Genomic DNA, 23,978 nt, shown 5'->3' with positions numbered 1-23,978 from the left:
CCCGGAGTGGATGATTGTTCAAACCTTCTACAATGGTTTGAACCCGAGTACAAGGTAACTCTTGGATGCGGCAGCAGGAGGTACCTTAGGTGGGGTACGCTAGGGAGAAGAAAAAGTTGGCCGGTCTCCATGAAATTGATGCGGTAACTTCATTGGCGGCCCAAGTGGAGAGTTTGAGTAAGAAGCTAGATCTTATAGCTTCGAATAGAGTTGCGGCCGTGACCAATTGCACCGGTTGTGGTGGAGGACATGCTCCCTCCGATTGCCCAATCGTCATTGGTGATGTTTCTTCAGTTGAGAATGTTGACTTTGTAGGTAATGGAATGAGACCTCAAGGGAATCCATACAGCAACACCTACAATTCAGGTTGGAAGAATCATCCTAACTATTCATGGAGTAATCAAGGACCACAGAAGACCATAGGGCCATCGGGGTTCCAACAACAACAACAAGCCCCTCAAGTGGAAAACAGAATTTCACGCTTGGAAACCCGAATGATAGATTTAGAGAAGGACTTGGCTAGATTTGTTCAATCAGCAAACACAAGGTTTGAATCAGTCGAGGCTACACTTCGCAATCACACCGCCTCCTTGCACAATCTTGAAAATCAAGTGGGGCAAACTGCGAAGTCTCTCTCCGAAAGGCCACATGGGAGTTTACCAAGCAACACGAAAACCAACCCGAGAGAACATGTGAAGACGATCGCTTTGAGAAGCGGTCGTGAGGTTGAAGGGAGGCTTCCGAGTGAGAAGCCGAAAGAACACGCACCCGAGGTTGTACAGGTTGAGAAGGGAGCAAACAAAGAGAAAGAGGTGGCACCCCCACCTTTCAAGCCAAGAATCCCTTATCCCTCTAGATTGAAGAATGACCAAGGGGATGAACAGTATAAGAAGTTCCTGAGTTTGTTCAAGCAACTCCACATCAATATTCCTTTTGTTGAGGCTTTGGCTCAAATGCCTAAGTATGCAAAGTTCCTGAAAGACCTATTGACCGACAAGAGGAAATTAGAGGAGAGTGCTTCAGTGGTGCTTGATGTTTCATGCTCGGCGGTGTTGCAAAAGAACATGCCGAACAAGAAGAAAGACCAGGGAAGCTTCATTATTCCATGTAATATCGGCAACTTAGGTGAGGAAATGGCATTGGCGGATTCAGGGGCAAGTGTCAACGTCATGCCATATACTTTCTTCCAAAAGCTAGGCTTGGGTGAGCCTAGGCCTACTCGGATGACTTTACAATTGGCGGACCGAACAGTACGACATCCGAGAGGCATCATTGAAGACGTGCTTGTTAAGGTGGACAAGTACATTTTTCCGGTTGACTTCGTAGTACTAGATGTCGATGAGGATGCTGATGTACCCTTGATACTTGGAAGACCGTTTTTGCATACTTCCAAAGCATTGATTGACATGGACGGCGGAGAGCTCACATTGAGAGTCAAAGACGATAAGCTCACTTACCGCCTTGCTGAAGCCATGCGGCATTCTCTCGATTTTGATGATACTTTGTATTTTTTAGACACTACTGATGAGATTGTTGATGAATATATATACAGGAAATGTTCAACCCGGATCCATATGAAGGTTTGTTCGACCAAGAGGAGAGCAATGAAGAAGTAATGATGCTTGGTTCGAATGGAGAGGAAACATTTACCCCGGGGATCTTGAAGAAGGTGCTCTGGAAAATGAAGAGGGCTAGGAGACACCACCGAAAATGCCCCAAGACTGTTGGAGACGTACATGAGCCAAGGAAGTTGGATGAACGATTATTAGGTTGTCCGAAGCCCGATAGTACACCCTCTACCCTCAAGAGACTTTGCTCATCATGCTTTCAAGTTATGGGTAAGAGGGCAACCTTCATTCATGAACCCCCGTGAGGTAAGAAAGATACGTCAAGCTTAGTGACGTTAAACAAGCGCTTCTTGGGAGGCAACCCAAGTGTTTACTGTTTTCGTACCTTTTAGTTTAGTTTGTTTGCATGAATAAATTGTTAAGTGTTGGTGTTTCAATTTTTGAGTGCTTGTGCTGCGATTTTATTGTGGGTTTTTAAAAGAATTCATTGTGTGTTTTGTTGCGAATTGGCGAAGTTTGGTCGTTTGAGTTCTATTTTGTGTTTTTATCTGGTAAATTTTGCATAATAGGGCAGGCTCTGAGTGTGTCAACATGTTCAGAATATTTCTGCAGAGCCTGCAGGTTTTTCTAAGTCATCCAGAGAAAACACACGGGCGTGGGGAATTTCCGCACCAATTCCCCACGCCCGTGGATGTGTACTGTGGACTCATCCAGAGAGGGCACAGGGGTGTGTGGCTGCCCCTGTGGACGACCATGCGACTGGCGCACGCCCGTGGGTAATTTCCGCACGGGCGTGTGCCTTCCTGCAGAGTTGGGCAGATTTTCCCGAGAACACACAGGGGCGTGGACTCGCCCTTGTGGGTGACCTTGTGAACCACACACGGGCGTGGGTAATTTCCGCACGCCCGTGCGAAACTCTGCAGGTTGCTCCCTCTATCCCGAGAAAACACAGGGGCGTGCGGCTGCCCCTGTGAATTAGGCTTATGAATGTCCACGCCCGTGGGGAATTTTCGCACGGGCGTGTGGAAGACTTGATATCTTTCTCGGATGTCCAGGGAAGCCACAGGGGCGTGCGTCTGCCCCTGTGGGTCTGGCGCACGGGCGTGGATATTTTCTGCATGCCCGTGTGATATCATTCTAAGTCAGTGAGAGTTTTTCCCGAGAACGCACAGGGGCTTGCGTACTCCCCGGTGGAGTTTTTGAAGTGAGGCGCACGGGCGTGGGGAATTTCCACACGCCCGTGTATATGCACAGAACATCAAAAGTCGCGAGTTCTGTTTAATAGAGGATGATTTCTCTCCCTCTTCACGACTCCTTTTTCACTTGAAAACACTCTCACAATACTCTCCTAGTCCATTGCGCTAGTTTGGTGGGATTTTAGCAAAGTTTTCCGGCCGACTCTTCATTTACTCACTTCTCCTCATCGGTAAATCCTTTTTCATCATCTTCTTCGTCAATTCATGATTTCTATTGATTAATCTGGTTAATAATGCTTCGTTTCTTCAATTGGAACAATGATTTATGTTTAGAACGAAGTTAGAGATATTATTGAGTTGTATTTTTGGATTGTTGATGCCTGGCCATGCGGTTCTAGGAAGAGATTTATCACTTGGAATCCCTAGAGCTCATTGCAACTTTATGCGAGGGCGAGGTGTTGTGATTGTTCGATTTCTCCTCCGGGACATGTATAGAGTTAGGCATAGTTGACCTTAGATTTGGTACTATGTATGTAAGGATTTCCACGACTCACCATTGCATTGATTAGGAAGCATAATAGAGAGTTCTTGCACTTGAAGCGATTATCCTAGGTGAAGCATCATCCGAGTACCCCATCTTTATCGATTGCCTTGCCTCCTCCTTACTTTTGCTCTCTTACTTATTGCTTTTAATTTCTGAGAATTGAATCATTACCACACTTATCATTATTGGTACTTCACATAGCTAAGAATCGAATTAAGTGGATTTACTCCCTACTCCCTGTGGATTCGACCCCGCTCACCCGGGATTATTACTTCGATAAACCCGTGCACTTGCGGGATATAAGCAAGGGGACCTTGTCAAGATTCTAACCCTAATGGAGACCTCTCCCTCACCAAGGTAACAAATCAAGCAAACCAAATAACCAAAAGATCAATAAGGCAAGAAAGCATTAGATAATCAAGATTAAAACTTAATCAAACTCGGATTAAATAGAAACACTAAGCAAATCCACAAAAGATGAGAATCCTAGGGTTCAAAAGCCCAAATATCCTCTAGGGTTTTAGCTCTCCATGGAGCAACATACAAAACACACCATCAATGAATGAAAGTACATTAAAACCATAGAAATAAACCCCCTTATATATGAACTGATGGCCTTGATGGAGAGCTTCGACATCTTGAAGGACCCACTCCGAAGCTAGGTTCACCGGTGGCTTCCTTGATGCTATGACGGAGGAGGAATCGATCAAAGTTGGTGACAAAGCAACTCCAAAGCCACAAAGACCTCCTCTCCAAACCCTAGCCGTCTCACCCCTCTTGGGCCGCACAAAAGATGAGAAAGAATAGGGCAAAATGGCTATTTATAGGCCTTAGACCGCGTCTAGCATGTGCCCCCACGCACCCATGTGGACCAAGAACAACTGACCCTTGCCTCTAAGATATTCCCCTGGATCTAAAATGAAGCTCAAGACTTGCTAAATGCTTCTAAACCGAGATTAATAAATTCAGGTTATCCAAGAACAACTGACCCTTGCCTCCAAGCCACTGGTACTAGTCCCCTACAAGGTTCCAGTGGAGAAATCACTCAATCTCAACACCTTACACCCCATATGACCACAATAAGCTCTAAGGATACCTAAAAGTGAAACCAATTCCAAAGGATAAATCTAACCCTACTTCTAGGTGAAAGATCTCTAACCCCCTATAAGGTCTTGGTGGGGAAATCTCTCAATCTCATGCCTCACACCAAATATGGTTGCATAAAGTCTAGGGAATACAAAGATAGGAAACACTCATCGAAAGGGAAAAGGGACACTTCACTATCTCATGACTAACCCTCTCAACCCCTTTAACCTTGGAGTTCTAACTTTAATGGAGACCTCTCTCTCATCAAAATAACAAATCATACATATACAATCAACCACAAGGATCAATAAAACATGCAACCCATGGGAACACAAGATTAAAACTCAAATCAACTCGGATTTAATAGAAAACATAAAGCAAATCAATACAAAAGAGAAGATCCTAAGGTTCACATGCCCAAATACCTACTAGGGTTTAGCCCTCCATGGAGCAAGTTAAAAAAACAAAGATTAATACAATGAATAACAATGTAAACCATGGAGAAAAACCCCCCTTGAATTCGTGATAATGGCCTTGATAGGTCGCTCAACGTCTTGAAGAATCCTTCTCTGAAGATAGGTTGCTAAAAGCTCTCTCAATGCTATGACAGAGGAAAGAAAGATCAAAGTTGGTAAAGAACAGCCCCCAATCAAGCCAAAGAACTCCTATAGAACCCTAGCCACTTTGCCCTTTCAGTGCTCGCAAAAAGCCCTGCAAAAAGTCTCCAAAGAATAGGGCAAACGGCCTATTTATGTAATAAACTACAGTTGTCACGTGCCTTCACGTGCCCACATAGAATTTACAAATGCCCGCGTGAGCTGCAGGAATATTTACGCGGTCACGTGAAATTTTCACGCGGTCATGTGAACAGTGCTTCTTTTACAGTACTACTACAGTAAAATTGTTGTGTTGTTTGGCTATAGTATTTAGCTACAGCCTCTTCACAAACGCGGTTCAAACACTCTTCTATTGAGGCCACATGGTCGGTCACACATCCATATGGTAGGTTATAAGACTTTTCTTCATCGACTCATCATTTGAAAGGTCTTGCATTCTTCACAAAGAGAAAGAGCATGGAGATGTGACTGCCTATGTGCCCTTCCAACTAGAAAATTGGTTGAATCCCCTTAGAAGTTGGCATACACCTCCATGTTCATGAGCTCCTCTTGTGTTTTGATCTTTGAATTGAACAAGAACTCCCAAAATGTGTCTTTATAGCCTATCTTTGCTTTCTTTTCTTCCTTCAAGGCATTCACAACCTAATTACACAAAAGAACGCCAAATACACTATATGAGACATAAACCATGGTAAAAATGATGCTCAATGCATGTAAAACATATAACAAAATATGTCTACGCAAGCACTTATCAGATGTCTTCCCTCCGATATAGCTATATATTTTTACAAGTTAGGTAATATCGCATGATACAACTTAAAAATGTAAGTGAAAACAAGCATGACACAACTGTTAGGTAATATCACAAAAATCAAATAACATTAAAAGGGCATGCGGAAGCAATAATATATTTGTGATATATATTCTAATTGTTTTAATGAGCATCTTAATTTAATTAAAATGCCTAGAAAATTACCTCTTAATGATTTTCTATCTTTTGATGCGCCGAACTTATCTCTTGGATTGTCGTAGATCTCCTAGCGCCGAATGAAAGTTCCACGCCTCTAAATCACACGCAGGAATTAAGAGACAATCTCCTCTTCTTTTCCAAATAGCGGCTAGGGTTAGAGAGGAAGAGAGAGCTAGGGGATTTTCTCACTAGAGAATTAATTGAGATGAGTCTATAGTTGGAGAGGAGTCATATTTATAGAAACTTCATAAAACATGATAAACATTATTCAATTATGAGTTCTATTCGAAATATGAACCTTCATAATATGATAAACATCATTCAATTATGAAGTCCTATTCAAAATATGAACCTTCATAATATGATAAACATTACCATAGAAGTTTTATTAGAAATATGCGTCCTAATCTAACTAAAACCACTTTTATCTTTGAGCCCTTATAATTTTGATTATCCATTCAACTCCATCGAATTTAAATCAAAATTTAAACTTAAGACAAAAACCCTTGACCAATTTACAATTTCACTCATCCCATGAAGTAAAATTGTTAATTGACAATTTTACCCCTGTACTCAAAACGAGACTGATTCTTTATCCCTTTAGGCATAACTCCCCAGGTTCATTTCGATTGGCAATGGAAGGATACCAAAGGATGTGGGTGACACTTAGCCAGCCCTGTGGCTCCACGTCGTAGCCCAATTGAATACGAATGAGTAGATCATTACGAACCTTTCCGATTATGATTACCATATGTGTATAAACCTTTCGTTCTTGTATCCCAACCGAGTGAGAGCCATGGTAATTGTCAAACTCACTAAACTCGATCACATGCAAATAACTATAGTCGGGTGAGATTACCAAACTACCCTTCGTGTCCCACACAATTAGTTTGACTGCCTTGGCCAAGGTCTTCTAATCTTACATACTTATAGTCACATAGGATACTGACTCGTTTACTTCCAAGAGAATGAATTCCACAAAGAGTAAAAGATTTAACTTAATACACATGGACTATGATATTCAAAACTAATTATAATGCCATCACAAGATTTATATGAACATCAAAATAAATTCCTATAATAATAATAAGAATAAGAATGTATAATACAAATGAAATGCCCTAATACAAGTATCCTCGTTGGCATTCGAGGGCATAATCCTAACAACAACACGTTCCCATTTGACACCACCAAACATTTTAATTCAAGTTTACATGGATGATTAGAAGTGTCCTCAAGTTACACAATAAGAAACAAAGATGAGAAGCCCTGAAATTAATGACTTCTTCTTCACTAACAACATGATGAGTGATACGGGACTAATATCATTCTATGCAAGTGCGTGTGCCATACAAGTAGTATTATGTACTTGAGAGCGGTTGTCGATCCCATAGAGAACTACAAAGTACTTGTACTAATCATTCACCATGTTATCTAGCCTACAATGCAAATGTTGAGTTGGACTAGAGAAAGAACACTGACACACCCCTTGGTGTGTGTATCGCAAGTGCACGGGTTGTCGAAGTAATAAAGTAACCAAAGGGTGGGTATTCAAATCCATAGGGAATAGATGTCTAGAAACAAGAATTATTGCTAATTAGCTAAAGTGAAAACCAATTGGTCATTGTGATTCAAACTATTAATAAAAATAAAAAGAGAAGAAAAGAGAATAAGCAAGAGTAATCGGAAGAGATAATCAATGGTAAACTGGGGTGCTCGGACAATGCTCACCCTAGGACTATTGTTTGAAGTGCAAGACTAATATTATGCTTCCCCAATCAAAGTTTAATGAGTCATAGAAATCCAAAGACACACAGTCCCAAACCTAAGGTCAACCGTGACTAGCCCTATACACTATGCCCTGGTGGAAAAAGATACTCTCAATACCTCACACTGTGTGAGACTGCTTGAGGTTCTAGGGACTCCAAGTGATTAAACATATTCCCTAATTTAGATCAAACCCTTTAGTCCAAGCGAAAGATCCCTAATCACAACTAAGCCCCAACACTACAGATTTCTCAACATTTCACTCTATTGCTCGCGCAACTAAGCCCAGTGGATAAGATCTCTTAGCACTTCACTCTATCATGATAATAAAGAACTCTTGGAATGTGGAGGTAGGATAAATCACGTCGGAGGGGAAAGAAGTCGTTCCGCTACCTCTCGACTCACCCACTCAACTCTCTTCAATCTTGTTAAGTCTAACCCTAATGAAGCTGTCCCTCATTCAAAGGGTTACCTAGATGAATTTTCAACCTTAATGTCACTCTGAAGGAAAATCAAATCAATAGGAAGACAAGATTGAAAGTCGATTAAAACATCAATTAAAGGAAACATAATAGAAGTTAACGAAACAAAATCATCCAAGGGTTTACAAGTCCAAATACTCACTAGGGGTTTAGCTCTCCATAGAGCAATACATAATTAAATATAAAATCAAACGTAAATGCAAACACTCCATAAAAATAACCCCCTTGTCATCCGTGGTAATTGTCTCCAAGAGCCACTTTTTCTTCTCCAAAGACTCCTCCGTCGAGCCTAGAGCACACCTCGCCGAATCAATCAGGTCAAAAGCTCCCCCAATAACTCTCCTTCGAAGGAAATCAATGTCAAGAGCCATAGAAATGCTCCAAAATCCCAGCAAAAATCTCTCCAAACCCTAGCCGCGCTCCCTCCAGAAAATAGGAAAAAGATCCCCAAAACGATACTTTGAAGCGATATTTAAAGGGCTAAAATCAAGATTTCACACTGCCATGTGGAATTTCCACACAGGCGTGTGGATTTCCAGGTTCTTCATTTTCTGCACTCTATGAATAGTAACTGCTACAGTAAAATGAAGGAAACTAATCAGTTAAACAGGCTAAGAAGGCAATCAAGCATGAGATGGAGGTGTCTGGGAATAGACTTCTCCAGGGTTTCTAAAGAAGTAATAGACAAGGTTGCACTGGTTAATTGCAAATTACTTAAGCCAATAAAGTTCCTAGAATGTATTACCCCTTTCTCAAGATGAACAATAACTGGTCCCATACAATGCTAATACAAACTACCCTGTGACCGCAATACACTCATGAACTCTTTCTAGAGATTAACCAGGGTTCAAGAAGTAGTCAATCCTTCCTTGAAGCGGTTAACTTTAATCCCATACAAAGGAGGATTAGAATCTCTTACTAATCTTCACTACCTATGATTGCATTAACAACCAACGCCCTAATATTAGCTCACTCAGAAGAAACAAGAGAATAGCCCTATTTCTATATTGACTAGTGTCCCTCTCCAATTGCAATATACCTATACACAATGGACCTCTTGATCATCACATGCATACATCAAACAATAAACTCGCGGATCTCGCTATAATGGAGTTCAAGACAATAACAACACACAATTGAATTCAAAATATGATAATACATTATAAAAGTTGATGAAAGATTAAGAGTCTACAATCAATGTCAATTAAAATAAACCCTAGGTTTCATCTATGCCAAAATCCCATGAAGATTAGTTTCAGATCAATGGAGAACAATCATATAATCCAAAAAAGGCAATTAAAGTAATAAAAGGCATTAAAAATCCCTTAGGCTTCTCCATCCTATTTTGAAAATGAACCACCATGAGTCTTCCACAAACACCGCCGCTGAGAACATCCCTCAACAGATTTCTTGATGCCTTAGATCCTTGGTGAAGCTTAGATCTTGCTTAGATTACTAGAGGAAGAACCCCTCGAAGTCTTCTCCTTTTTTTCTTTTGCTCAACCCCCAATAGATCCTCAATAGCAGCCCTCAATAAATCCTTTTATACCCTTTCATTTACAGGCAACAAACAAGCTTATGGACAAGGCTGTAAGAACCTAGAGATGAAAAGCTGCGGGCCTTGTCAGAAACTTACGACCGTAAGTTCTACCTGTAAGGTCGTCTGTCTTGATATTATGGTCTAACTTACGACCATAAACCATGGGTCACAAGGTCTTCTGTCTAATCCTTGTGACCTCCTTTAGTGGGATAAGTGTGCCAAGTATGCTCTTCTACCTAACCTTACAAACCAACTTACGAGGGTAAGCCTTACCCGTAAGCCCTTTTATCTTGCTATTATGGTCCAACTTATGGAAATAAGCCTTCCTGTAAGCTCTTCTATTCGATACTTAAGGTCGTAAGTAAGACAAAGGGGGCGGTAAGATGTCATGGTTGCCTTATTCTCCTTGGCGCAATGTTGAGAGAGCTTCTTTTTCCATCCAATTGCTCCTAAGTTGCTTCACTAAGCTCCCTCGAGCACTTTATGCTTTGTCCTTGCCCTGAGAACGATATATACCATTTTCCAAATAAAAAATTGAATGCATGCCAATTAAATTTGAAAATAATAGAAATACATGTACACTCACACACTTATCATTGAGCACAACAGCAACCTCCAGACTGAGGCTGAGATGGAACCTAATGATGGCAAATAAGCAAGTTGGCAACAACTTTAATCAATGGTAAAGAGCTATGCAAGTTTTGCTTTCTCTCACACCTAATAAGATAAGTAACCAACATGATTCGATAGTAAATGAATTAAGTACAAGCCCTTTATCATTAACTTATTTTTAAATTCAAGTTATTGTGATTTATAAGGAATTATTTTCCATTTTTTAATTTTTATATTATTTTTTATTTTAAGAAAAACCAATTCATAGGTTAACCAACCAATTAACCAATAAACCGGCAGTTTCTGGCCAACCTGGGCCCAAGTTATAATTTGGATGAACCAAACCCAACGAGTTGGACTTAGTAAGTCCAATTAACATGCCCATACCCACCTCTAACCAAGGATGTTTGATTGGATAATAAGAGTGAGTTTTTAAGGAATTTATTGCAAAAATTAGCTTGGAAGGATACCTTCCTTGGGAGTTTGCCAAACCTCAACTTAATTATTTATCAAATAAGTATTTTTTTTCAATAAAAATGTTGTTTAATAAAAAAAACAAGTCTTTTAACACATTTTATTAAAGTGACCACTAAATTTAGGTCAAATTTTGGGTTTTCATATAACCCGTATTGCCAATTTTCATTTATAACTCCTAAAACTCACATTTCATAAATTATTTCCCTTCCCTTTTTTTTCTAAATGCACCCATATTTAACATATTTAAGAAATTAGGATTTATTTAATGTGAAATTTAAATGTATTTATTATATTTCAAACTAATAAAAATGTTATTATTGTTGAATTATGTCATAATCCTAGATTTTATTAATGTAACAATCTGTTTCAATCATTGCATGTGTATTATAATAGATAATCACCAATCTACCAAATCATATTGGGTTATATACCTTACAAATTTATATAGTTAAATATTAGTGTTTGAAAGTATTTGCTTCTTAGAATTCATTCGGCGTACATGTTGGAATAAAATAATAAAATCACGATACACATTATAAAACACTATTTAATTATACGTACTACAAATAAACAATTTTAATTGAGTTTAGGAGAAAATATCAATTATATAAAACTTTTTATTTTAAAATTTTCTATTTAAGCATATTTGCACATCATTGACTGGCATTTTCAAATTTTCATTTTAAAATGTTTTATAAAAAAAGAATTAAAAATGAAAATTTTAACAACAAAAAATCACGTGCAGTTTCCTTGAAATACGGTTTCCATCATTCTTTGACAGTAACTTCCCTAACCAAGGTTTTCTGAGAAAGTTCCAATCTTATTGCACCACCAGGAATGTCACTCCTTAATAAAAAAAGCATAATTATAGTTGCATCCAAATTAAGGCACTTCTTAGTTCTGAAGGTCTAAGAAATTTTAGAAGTCTTCAAAATCCTTTGTTGTGGAATACTTAAATAATGAAGAAAAATGACAAATGTTTCACTGTCGGAATTTTTAAATGTGAGCATCTTTTAAGATAAGTAAATCTTTCAAATTCACTAAACACATACAACAATGTAAAAATAACCATCTACGAAATATTGAGATTTCAATTGGAGCTTTTGATAAGGAAATTTCTGATTTTGTTTTTAAAATAAGTGCTTATTATGAGAATGGATTGAGAAATTGAAAGGACTAACTACATGAAATAAACTCTCATGAAGATAAATTATGAGAAAAATATCCTATTCTTTTATAATATTATTACACCTGATTATACAGTCAGGACTCAGGAAGTGCTTTCCCTAAATGGTCTAAGAATCTCATATCTCCCTTCAAACTCACTCCCGAAGATCCACAGATTAACAGAAAAATAATCTTAATAATAATAATAATATGAAAAAAAAATTCCCACCTACATGCACCTAAATCAAGTACCATGCTGCCCAACAAGTGAAAAATATTTGAGATCAAAATTCTATAGGAAAATAAAGGGCCGTGTGAGTTTTAAATGGAAATACATGGAAGGAATATAACAATACATTTTCCTGTCAATAGATCATATATTTTAGATCATTCAAGTCAGGAAAAAAAAAATCAGAAAGAAAACTGCTTTTCATTTTACATTTTCCCTCCATTTGGCCTCAATGGGAACACAACCTACCTTGTCATGTTCTTGAAAGATGATGTTCACAGTTCTACACATTACATGAAGAATACGACGAGCTACAAAGCCACAGAATACAAAATGCTGATCCAAGAATGCAGACAATAATACAGCATCTTAATGATATGATTTGCATAGTCTAAAATGAAAAGAGATGCAACTTAACACCACTTCACAAAACAGCAGGCAAAAAGGTGAGACAAAAGCACATCAAGATAATCGAAACTAGAGATAAGCATTTGTTGTTGCTTTGCTAGGATTTCTAATGATCTCTGCTTAGGATTCACTTGCATAGTTCCCACATTGCACAGAACAAAAGAGCAGCGCAGCGATTCACAATTTAACATTGAAACGTCTGACCCAGAGGGGGCAGACACAACATACATAGAGTTAGAACCCAACTACCGATAGGTAGGTGCTGCACCCACAAACGAATAAAGGGATGAGACAGGTGCACTTTGCAAATCAGCCCTGCTGGAGACTGGCCTCAGAAGACCATCAGTTGCGTATGCTGCATGATGAGGATCCACATAGGACATAGAACTGTAACTCTGCAGAGGTGTCACTTCAACGGGTGCATATGTCTGAAGGCTTTCAGAAACATATGTGGTACGCTGAGGATTCTCATAGGCAGGAAAACTATAACTCAGTTGAGGCACTCCCACATAGGTTACAGATTGCTCCACATGGTTGAGCCCATCGAATCGATCTGCTTGGGGAATATTACCGGTGTCTATGCTCGGATGCTGTCTGTAATCTCTTGGAGGGAGGGGATCCCCAAGAGGTCGGTGGTCTCTAACAAGAGGAAGTGGATCCACAGGAGACCGGTAGTCTCTTCCAGTAGGGTGCAGATCTACAAGAGTTTGGTAGTCTCGCCCTGGAGGGAGTGGATCCACAAGAGATCGGTTGTCTCTTGATGGAGGGAGGGCATCTACAAGGGGTCTATGCTCCCTGACTGGACGCAGAGCGTCTCTTGTGGTAATCACCTCTGGCACCATCCTATAAACAACACTGGAAAGATAGACTATTTCAAATATCATAACAGAAAGTCTAACATCAGTTGTAAGTCCAGAAACAATGATGTACAGTAACTAATAAGACACTGTCCAAGGTATCATCATTCTTGATTTAAGATTTTGGCTTCGGATTCATCAGATAAATGTTCCAAAAATACGAAATTTCATGGATTTTTTGGAGACTGAAAAAGAAAATTTAGTTTTATGTTAACCGCAAATGAGCAGGATGAGCTACTCGACACAACAGAGCTAAATCCATCTAAAAAGTTGAAAGTGGTTAGTACAGAAAATACGAGCAAAGACAAAAATGCGCATGGGAAAAACTGCCTATAGAGAGGGCAAAATGGCTAATGAGAAATAATTGAGTTTGCAGATGCTAAATCCTTCAGTAGAACTCCAAAGAAGAACATTGGACAACAAGCCATTAGCCCCAACAATTTAGGGTCAGCTATATGAATCTTTCCTTTAACATGTTTTATCAATAGCCAAGAGGCTAGATGGACTAAACTCTGATAAATCATTTTGTAATGTTTCTGTTAAATAACTTTTAGGTCTGCATCTTCCTTGTCTATGACCATCCAACCAAAGAGATTCCACTTTTTTTATGGAGGCATCTACCAATCATATAAGGACATGTCCATACCATCTTAATCAATTCTTCATTGTAAGTAATAATGCGACCACCAATCTATTTCAAACAAAGTCATTATTTAATCAGTCCCTCTTAGTAAAGCCTAGCGTCTATCCAAGCATTCACAGCTTAGCCAGCCCATCCATTAAGTATGTTGTTTCTTAACTGTCCAACATTCTACCTGTACATCATAGCTAGCATAACAACTGCTCCATAAAATTGATCTTTATTATGGAGGTATCTACCAATCATATAAGGACATGTCTATACCATCTTAATCAATTCTTCATTGTAAATAATAGTGTCACTACCAATCTATTTCGAACAAATTCATTCTTTAATCAGTCCCTCCTAGTAAAGCCTGGCGTCCATCCAAGCATTCATAGGTATGCCACAACCCATCCATTAAGTATGTTGTTTCTTAACTGTCCAACATTCTAACCCGTACATCATAGCTAACATAACAAGAGCTCCATAAAGTTGATCTTTCAACTAAGAGGTCTTCTACAATCACATAAACTCAAGAAACTCCTTTCCATTTTACTCATCTTGCCATAGACATATTCTATAAGCTCCCGTCATCTTAGACTACAAAACCTAGATACCGAAAACTTTTGTTTCTACTAATCTTAGTATCATCGATTCTAACCCCCCTCCCTCTTTCTCTCTCTACTTGTCTTAATACCCGAAATTATATTTCAGATATTCCATCTTTTACTTAACTTGAAACCCTTAGCTTCTAAAGTACTTTGAACATCTTTAACTTCAAATTAATGCCTTCCCTACTTTGATCAACTAAGACCACATCTTCAGCAATAAACATACACCAAGAGATCTGACCTTAAATATATCTAATTAGTCCATCCATAGCTGAAGCGAACAAATAAGGGCTGAATATTAAACCTTAATGTAAATCTATCGTAATTGGAAACTCTAGCGTCTCCCCTTACCATTCTAATATTAGTCACAGAGATATCATACATATCATTGATTAGATCTACGTACCTAGTTATAACATATTTCTTTTCTAAACCCCACTCGAAGACCTCCTTATGTACCCTATCATACATTTTCCAAATTTAAATATAAAAAAAAAATGCAAATCTTTATTTCTATCCCTGTACTTCTCCATCAACTATCTCATTATATAATTTGTTTTTATAGTTGACATTCTAGGCATAAAACCAAATTGATTCAAAAAAACACTTTTCTCACGCCTCAACCTGTCCAAAATGTCATAACGACTAGTAAGCTTAATTCCACGATAGTTATTACAAACTAAAAGTCACCTTTATCCTATATATTAGTACTAAAATACTCCTCTTCCACTAATACTAAAAATAATTGTCTCACGTCTCAACCTTTGCTCAATCACTCTCTTCCAAAATTTCATAATGGATCATAAGTTTAATTCCACGATAGTTGTTGCAAACTAAATATCACCTTTATTCTATATATTGGTACTAAAATACTCTTCCTTTGTCATTTTCCCAGAACATATTATCATGCTAAATAGTGTAGTCAAACATGATATCCTCTCATCCCTGAGAGCTTCCAAAGTTCTATTGGGATATCATCTAGACCGACACATTTCCCTACTTTCATCTTTCTAATAGCATACTTAATTTAATCAAATCCAGCATTCCCACATATTTAATTCTATCACTAACCTTAATATTGTTGACCTCCGATGCTATATTACTATCATGATTCTCATTAAACAACCTACAAAAACATCCTCTCCGTAGGAAAATTAAAACCAAATACATACCCCTCAGAAGAAACTAGCGGGTGCTCTTGATAGTACGAAAGCAAGGTTTGCCCCTGATATGGATCACTTAGAGCTGTCCGGTATGCATCTATTGTGGATGAAATAGTCATTGGCACACGGTGATCAGCCGCAGAAGGGGGGCAAGCATATTGTGTTGCTGGTAGATATTGTTCATTTCGAGGATGACTTGGGAAAGGTGCATATCGGGATCCAATTGGAGGAGGATCACGAGCATGACGTTCAGATCTATAAGGCTCCTCAAAAAGCAAGTGAGCTGACGCTGAAGGGTGGGAATCTTCAATAATTTGAGGAGAGGGCACTGATCGAGGCAGCATAGCAATAGGACGGAACAACGACAACAACTTGTGAACCTGCAAATCCAACCCAAGTAATAAGCAACCAAAAATCTAAATAAAAACATGGAACTTTAAGGCTAATTATACAATTATTTAAAGATAAAATAATGATACAAACTTTGAGACAAAAACAGGGTCACACTGCAAACTTACCTGTTTATTGCTAAGCTCTGGTTTAAATTTGTTCTTTGAGTAATAGTTGTCTAGAATAGCTTGCTTGAATTCAGTTTCAGGCAAGGGCAAACAGTCCTTATCAATCTTGAAGTTCACCTGAAAAATAAGAGCACCACAAAATTTTAAGTAACAGGGTAACAAACATGTTACATGTTAATGGAAACGTTATCTTACTCAGACAACTGATGTCCAATTACTTCAATCTCAACTTATCAAATGTCAAGTAAATTGATAACGACCTAATCCCTTCCCAAACATAAACATATCCAAACTATTTATTAATCACCACCCTTTAACTGCATCCAAATGTTTTGCTAACCCAAACGGCATTAAAGAATGCCTTTATTTAAACTGCAAATAAAGTATTAATGTGTTTGTATAGGATAAAAACAAACTTGGAAGGAGGCAAACACTATAAGTATTAACATTTTATCAGCCTTTATCAACCAAAACAGATGCAAAGCTGATGTATCAATAGACCATAGTTAATAAGTAGCACCCATACAACTTCCACATTTCTTCACTTTCCATTATACTTAATTTTAACTTTCACCCTTTTCTACTTTTCATTGCCATTCTTCACAAAGAACAAGAAGGTGTGAGAACAATAGTGTTCTTCCTTCATTAAGAAATCGATCCTTTCTTGAAAAACAGAAAAAAGAAAATTAAACCTATCACTCTGCAATAATCGAAGGTGGCTTCCTAGTCCTCTTTTCTTTCTTTCAAGATTCTGATGAGATCTACTTGTTAAATCTATAGATTCTGCCTTGAAGATTCCTCGGGCAAATAATGAAATAAGAAGCATTTGAATCCATCAAGTTATCTAGTTTTTAAAGTCACATACGACAAATTGTAGCAAATACTGCCAGGATGTTGAACTTCCCAGGATTAACCACTTATGCCGCTCACAATATGCAGTTTTCAATTTTGAGCAAGAAGAAAATTGAATTTGAGAGCTGTTAAGAAACAGCAGTATTCTCATTAAATTGTAATTCTCCTGCTATTGAAATTCTATGGTGGAACCTTTGCAACTGCATGGTTCCATTTGGGGCAGAGCTACCTAACCTCTAAAACAAATGGATCTCCACTCACTGTACTACAGTGTTCACATAATTGTCCCTTCAGAAAAGAAAAAATAAAATTCAATGACCCATGAAAATACCAATACAAAGTAATCCCATTTTCAACTTAAGCAACACAGCTAATATGTATATATGAATGTGGGTGTATATACATATTTATATACATGCATGCGTGCACTCTTCCAATGCAATGGGAGGGTCAAGGCTATGCCAGGAAAGAAAAGCAACACAAGAAACCACCAAGAAAGAAAGATATACCAATCGTCTGTTGAATGATATGGAATAAAGTCAGGAGTTAATCATACACCTCAAGCATCAAGTCCCAATCTACTAGAATTAAAAATGGAAAATCAAAGAGAATGGATAACAGATGTTACCAAAGGTCACCGAAGAGTATTAGTACACATGCTACCATCCAATAAACAAAAAATTATGATGATAACGGCAGAATGTATAACATAATCATCATGTGTGATGCAGGAAAATATGTATGCACCCACTATTTCAAAATAGTGAAAGGAAAACTAAGTTACTTTCATAATAGATGAGTACTCGATGAACCAATAACAATAAAAGAAGTTATAATCCCATAGAATGATTTAAAAGGAAGCAATAAGACCTTGATCTGGTAAACAAACCATCATATATTCCAATTAAACAATCTACGGTCCAAGTAGACATGGAAATAAAGAGAAAACACAGACTTAAGAAAACAGTATTGGTCCACCTGCTCCCTGAGTAACTAAAAATCCTTCAATAATGCTCTTAAAGGAGGATGTTCTTAGATAATCAAGCAATTAACAGATTCATCATGAATCACAGTCTTCCAAAGATTGTACCCAAATAATATGCTCGACAAGGAAAAAAATATTTACTATAATAGAGAGTGATAAATAAAATCACCATTTACAACAAAAAGGTGTATATGAATGCCTTATTACTAAAATGTTTATAAATAATATAACCATTCACAACAAAAGAGTGATAAATATTCTCTACCCTTTAATAGAAAACTTCGAGGAAATACCTTCCAAGATCATGATAGGGACGACCATTTCAAGATGAAAGACCAAAAGACCGGCCAACAAAAGCCGAAATGCTCTAGATTGATTTGCTAGTGTGAACAGAAGATTTCTTGATTAATCAAGTAAATTTCATAATATACCTTGCCTCCTCTCACATATAAATAATAGAAAACTAACCCAACAAACCATATTAATTTAGTCTGATCAACTCTTTAATATGGTGGATCCTGTTTGACAAACCAAATAAAAAAAGGAATTACTTAATAATTAATCTAGCCCAAACAAATGTATTAAAAGTGAAACACCAATTCAATGCCAATTTCAAGCATATATATGCAATCTCAAGATGATACCTAGAGAAAATAGAAACAGCACCTCAATTTTATATTTACCACAGGAAAGACTGCTGTAGCCATTTCAAATCTTGGAGAATTTTGAAATTTTAAAAAAAAAACCACAAGTAATTTCTTAGTCTAGGAATTTGGACAACACGTGGCTGCCCAAAATGAAACACAATTATAACTATGATATGTGTTACACTGGAAGAATGGGATGTGGTTATTCCCATTCAATTTTCAAAGCGCTTCGCTGTTCCACTGGACATTGAAAGGTCAGTCCGCTAGCTGGATCCAAAAACGCATTTGAATGGCCAGGGCCTATACGTCACGCTTTTTGTTTTCTCAGCATGTGGGGTAGGTTAAGTCAGGGAAAATAATGCAAAGAAGACCCTAAAGAAAGGCCAAAACTTTTTGGAGGATCTTCCAGTATGGAAAGAATTCTATCCTGTCATTTTCTTACATGGTCTTTCTTTAATGTAAACTGAACAGTTTTCTATATTAAGACTTTATATTTGCAGTAAATTCTCATTGTTCACAAAAACGACAAACATATAAACAAAGTGACAATTACTAGATTAATGTACTATACAGTTACTCTTACTAATAATTAGATGGCTGGCGCATACCTCTAAAGGGACATAAGCAATTATATCTCTCATTTCTAGTAACAGTCTTTAAGCTTCTTGAGAGGGATAGAGATATAAAACTGACCATTTTCAAAAGGCAATACACAGAGACACACGTGTATATGTATTGGTATATGCACGCAGATATGTGTTTCTAACCAATTGAAGTCAGCAAGAGCATTCCCTTTAATAGGAAATGTCAAATCACAATTACAAAGAAAACCACACATGGGAATCAAAATAGCCCACTGGAAAAGCAATCTTTTCCAGCCATTTTTAGGCTACGAAAATCATGTCAGTGCTGGTTAATCAGCTCCTCCAGGTAGTCTCTTAGAATTTTCTCCACTTATTACTCCACAAATTGGGGTTTCTTGCTGACCAATCACATAACGCCACATTTCTCATATCTGATTGTACCATAAATGGAATGTTTCCGTAGATAAGGTAAGTGGTCCAAATGGCACATAAAAATAGAAACCTATAGTAGAGCAGAGCCATTAAAGAGGATGGAACAAAAAAACAACAATTGGTGAAGCACATGATTATAGGAGAAAACAGAAGCATATGATTTCTTCTTATGGCGAAGCCCAAATTCAGAGTAATTTGACGCTATACAACTAGTTACTAAACCTAGCTGGGAAATTATTACGTATTACTAAACATCTGAGAGCTCCATTGAAATTTCCAATCCTTATTGGGAATTGGGAAGATCCAAAACAGCCTAAGGGTGTGTAAGGTGTTGCATTTTGAGAAGCTAGAAAGCAGCTTTCTAACCAACAAAAACTCTTCCCAAACTAAAATGAATGTTTGGGCAAAAATTAAAAACAAGTTTCAGCTTTTTTTAAAAGTTAAAAACCGCCCTAACTTTTAAACTAAAAATTAGAGTTTTAGATACAAGCTGTTTTTAAAATCTACTATTCAAATTTTACATCCAAATTAACTGCATCTTTTCATCAGATTTATCTTAAATGCTCTTGCAAGCTTTATAAAATAAAATACTCTACTCCAAACAACAAAATTTATGAACTTTTGCATGTAAACTGTAAAAAAAGTTTAATTAAAAAATTATTCTTTCCTCAGAAGAGATAAAAATCAATTTTTAAAGTATCCCATATCATCATTACCATATATTTTAAGTTAACAATATTAGTTTGTATAATAATATTTAATGTATATACTTATTTATTTGTTTATTTATTTATTTAAATGTTTGGTTTACCTCCCATTGCTTTGAAATATTTACAAACCCAAAAGCATTAAAAAGCTTTGTGTCCTATTAAGTAATTTACACAAAAAAAAAAATGATATAAAAGTTCTCCATAACACAGCCAAACAACAAAATTATATATTAAAAAGTTCTATTTATTACACGTTCTACTTTTGGAAAGCTCTATTTTAATTGGACTACTAAAAAGCAAGGCCTAACACACCTTTGAACCTTGCCAAATCACACTTGTTATACTATCCAATCACCATATAAGTGCCTTTGAAAATCAAATATAGATCGAGAAAGGAGTGGAAAAGAACGCCATATGGCGCGTGAACGGATCAAGCCTATTAAAATTCCTTCATGGTATTGTCCTCCTCTTGCTTGCAATATTTTTCAGTCCGTTGTCTAAATCATACTCCAGCAATATATTTTGTCTAGTTGTTCTTATTACAAAGCAAGAAAACCATGATCCCTTTTTCTTCTCTTCTTATAAGGGGTTGTAATAAAATTAATTTTAAAGTACTTTGTCATCAAGCAACATTATCAAAACCCACTGAGATAGCCTTCCAGAGAGTTAATTGCTCCTTAAAACGATAAACACATTTCTACATTGATCCTCCTACTAGAATAGCTAACCTGGTCCACAACATCAGTTCTTCAAATTTACAAGTTTAAGCAAGCAGAGAAATGAGGTTTCCACTTTTCAATGAGCAAAACAAACACAAAAACCAGAAAACAAAGGAAAGTACCTGCGCTGGGTATCCTCCTCCAAAAGCCCCACGCTCCAAATTTAACCCGCCTTTTGATGAAGCCCTATACACTCCATAAAGAAGCCTCAAATCAAAATCATAAAGGAACAACCTAGCCCCAAGTTTTATCTTCTCCACTTCACCAATCCTCCCCTTCGGAAGCCCAAACACACGGTAGCGGTAGCATTCCGGCTTTGTCTTCGCACTACACATGAAGATGAATCCCGAAGTCCTCGCCATTGTTGTTGCCTCCTTCTCCTTCCCCTTCCCCTTCTCCTTCTCCTTCTCCTTCTCCTTCTCAACCTCTGCTTTCCTGTTCTTCTCCTTCTCCTTCTCCTTCCCAACCTCTGCTTTCCTGTTCTTAGTCTCCACATTAGGAGCGGCAGCCGGAGCAGGAGCCACCATCAAGGCATTCGAAGGCTCTGGAGGATTAGCATCTCCAGTATTCTTCTTGGATTTCTTCTTGATCTTCCTAGAAGAGCTTGAAGCCCGCGCAGAGGCTGCCAAAGCTGGCGCCTTGTTCTTGAATTTCCTGGGCTTTCCCATGGACGCAACTGCGGGCGATTGCAGAAAAGACCAAATCAATCGACGTTCAAACCCTTCAATGTTCACAAATCCACGATTTCACACATCGGATTCAGCAACTAGAAGGCGAGAAAAGCCCTAACGCTAAACCCAAATAGATCACATGCCATTATTTGATGAGAAATCGGAGGAGGTGATCAAAGCCCAAGATGAGAATATGGAGAGGCAGAAGGCTTACCAATGTTGGCGGTGCGACAACGACGACGATGACGACAGCACACGGCGGAGGAGATGAAGAACAAGGCCGATATGTGGTACATATTTCTATCTTTTATAAAATAAAATATTTCGAGCTCCTCTTTCTGTATTGCCTAATTCACCCTTAAAAGTTGAGCTTATTTACAAATACGCCATTCATGGTTTTCATGAAAGAAAATATTTTATTTAAAATTTCTCAAATTTTAATTGGGTTGATATTAATTAATTATTTCAATATTTAAATTTTTATTTTATTTAGTATTATTTTTTAAAGAAACTCTTGCACTTTCAATGAAAATCGTCACTTTTTTCCTTTTCCTGCATTTAAAATTTTTCTTTTTTGTAATTGATAAGTGCTTATGCGATATGAATGCAAAGCATTTTTTTCTTTATGTTAAGCATTACCTTTCTCGGGTTTTTTAACCAAATATGAGTGTTTTTATGTTACTTTTATACAGATAGGGTTGTGAGGCCGATTATGAAGGAAAGAAGCCATTTGAACTTTAGCATTATTTTTTTTTTAAAACGGCACTTCATTATTGGTCTTTTGTGGCATTTTTCAAAAACACCGCTATATTTTTAAATTAAAATTCAAAAAATAATAAGTTAGTGGCATTTGTAAATAAAATGGCACCAATTTTTTTTCCTTTCGCGGTGTTTGTCAAGACAAACACTGCTAAATTATATATATATATATTTAATTTACAATTTATAAAATTAAATTTTTGAGGCATCTTTCAAGAAAATGCTATCAAATTATAGTTTTTTTTAATTTAAAATTTATTAAATTAAAAATATAGTTTGTTTTTAGAGAACACTGCGAATTTTGAAAATTCAAAATTAGTGGCATGTATTTTAAAAAAATTAAATTTGGCGGCATTTATTTGAAAACTTTAAATTTTTGTGGTATTTTAGGAAAAACGCCGCCAAATGCTTAGATGTTTTTTAATTTCTATAAATACTCTTTTCAATTGAAATTAGGTGGATGTAAAGTTAAGAAAAAGAAGGAAGGGAAGAGAAGAAGAAAAAGAAGAAGAGTGATAAGTGCTTGTGTGATATGAATGCGAAACGTTCTTTCCTTATGTTGAGCATTCCTTTTCTTGGGGTTTTACACTAATATGTGTGTTTTTATGTTACTTTTATGCAGGTTGGGTTGTGAAACCAATTATGAAAGAAAGAAGCCAATGTGGATCACAATGCACCGATTTTGGAGGAAATCTTGCTAAAGTTCAAACGCGAAGATATGAGTCGGGTGCGAGATGCTAGAGTGTGTGCCAACCTCCCTGTATTTGAGTTCGCACAACCATTTGGAGGGGAACAAGGGCAGTCACACTCAAGCATTCCGACTTATGCACATAGAACAAGATCTCCATCAACTTATCCGTCTTTGAAGAAGCAAAGCGATCCACGGCATAAACGTGTGCCCGTTTATGTTACCTTGATGAAAAGTAGATTCGGGAGTATTTTTGGCAGAGCACTATAGCAGGTTATCGCAGTAAATCACTGTAGCAAATCACTATAGCAGCAATGTTCACAGTCGGCCGAAAATCACAATTCCAGAGAATCCACATGGGCGTGTGGAAATTACCCATTCCTGTGTGGAAATTCCACAGGGGCGTGTGAAAAATCCACAGGACCGTGTGGATGCCCTATTCCAGTCCTATTTAAAGCCTATTTCAGCATTATTTTCTCCATCTTTTCCCCAATTTG

At 37.4% G+C, this 23,978-nt stretch overlaps 1 protein-coding gene across 1 annotated transcript; it reads right to left on the bottom strand.

The window, feature by feature from the left end:
* Positions 1-12,550: 12,550 nt before the first annotated feature.
* Positions 12,551-22,324, bottom strand: LOC120273653. Its single transcript, XM_039280333.1, has 5 exons — positions 22,249-22,324; positions 21,486-22,039; positions 16,435-16,551; positions 15,926-16,296; positions 12,551-13,518 (listed from the first exon to the last, which is right to left on the bottom strand). Exons 2-5 carry the CDS (start codon positions 22,029-22,031, stop codon positions 12,909-12,911), a joined length of 1,644 nt encoding a protein of 547 aa, XP_039136267.1. The 5' UTR covers positions 22,032-22,039; positions 22,249-22,324; the 3' UTR covers positions 12,551-12,908.
* Positions 22,325-23,978: the final 1,654 nt, after the last annotated feature.

The sequence above is a fragment of the Dioscorea cayenensis genome, chromosome 12 (assembly GCF_009730915.1).
Source record: "Dioscorea cayenensis subsp. rotundata cultivar TDr96_F1 chromosome 12, TDr96_F1_v2_PseudoChromosome.rev07_lg8_w22 25.fasta, whole genome shotgun sequence".
NCBI classification, from domain to species: domain Eukaryota; kingdom Viridiplantae; phylum Streptophyta; class Magnoliopsida; order Dioscoreales; family Dioscoreaceae; genus Dioscorea; species Dioscorea cayenensis.
The sequence above is the reverse complement of the archived record's forward strand: the minus strand, read 5'-3'. Positions and strand labels throughout refer to the sequence as shown.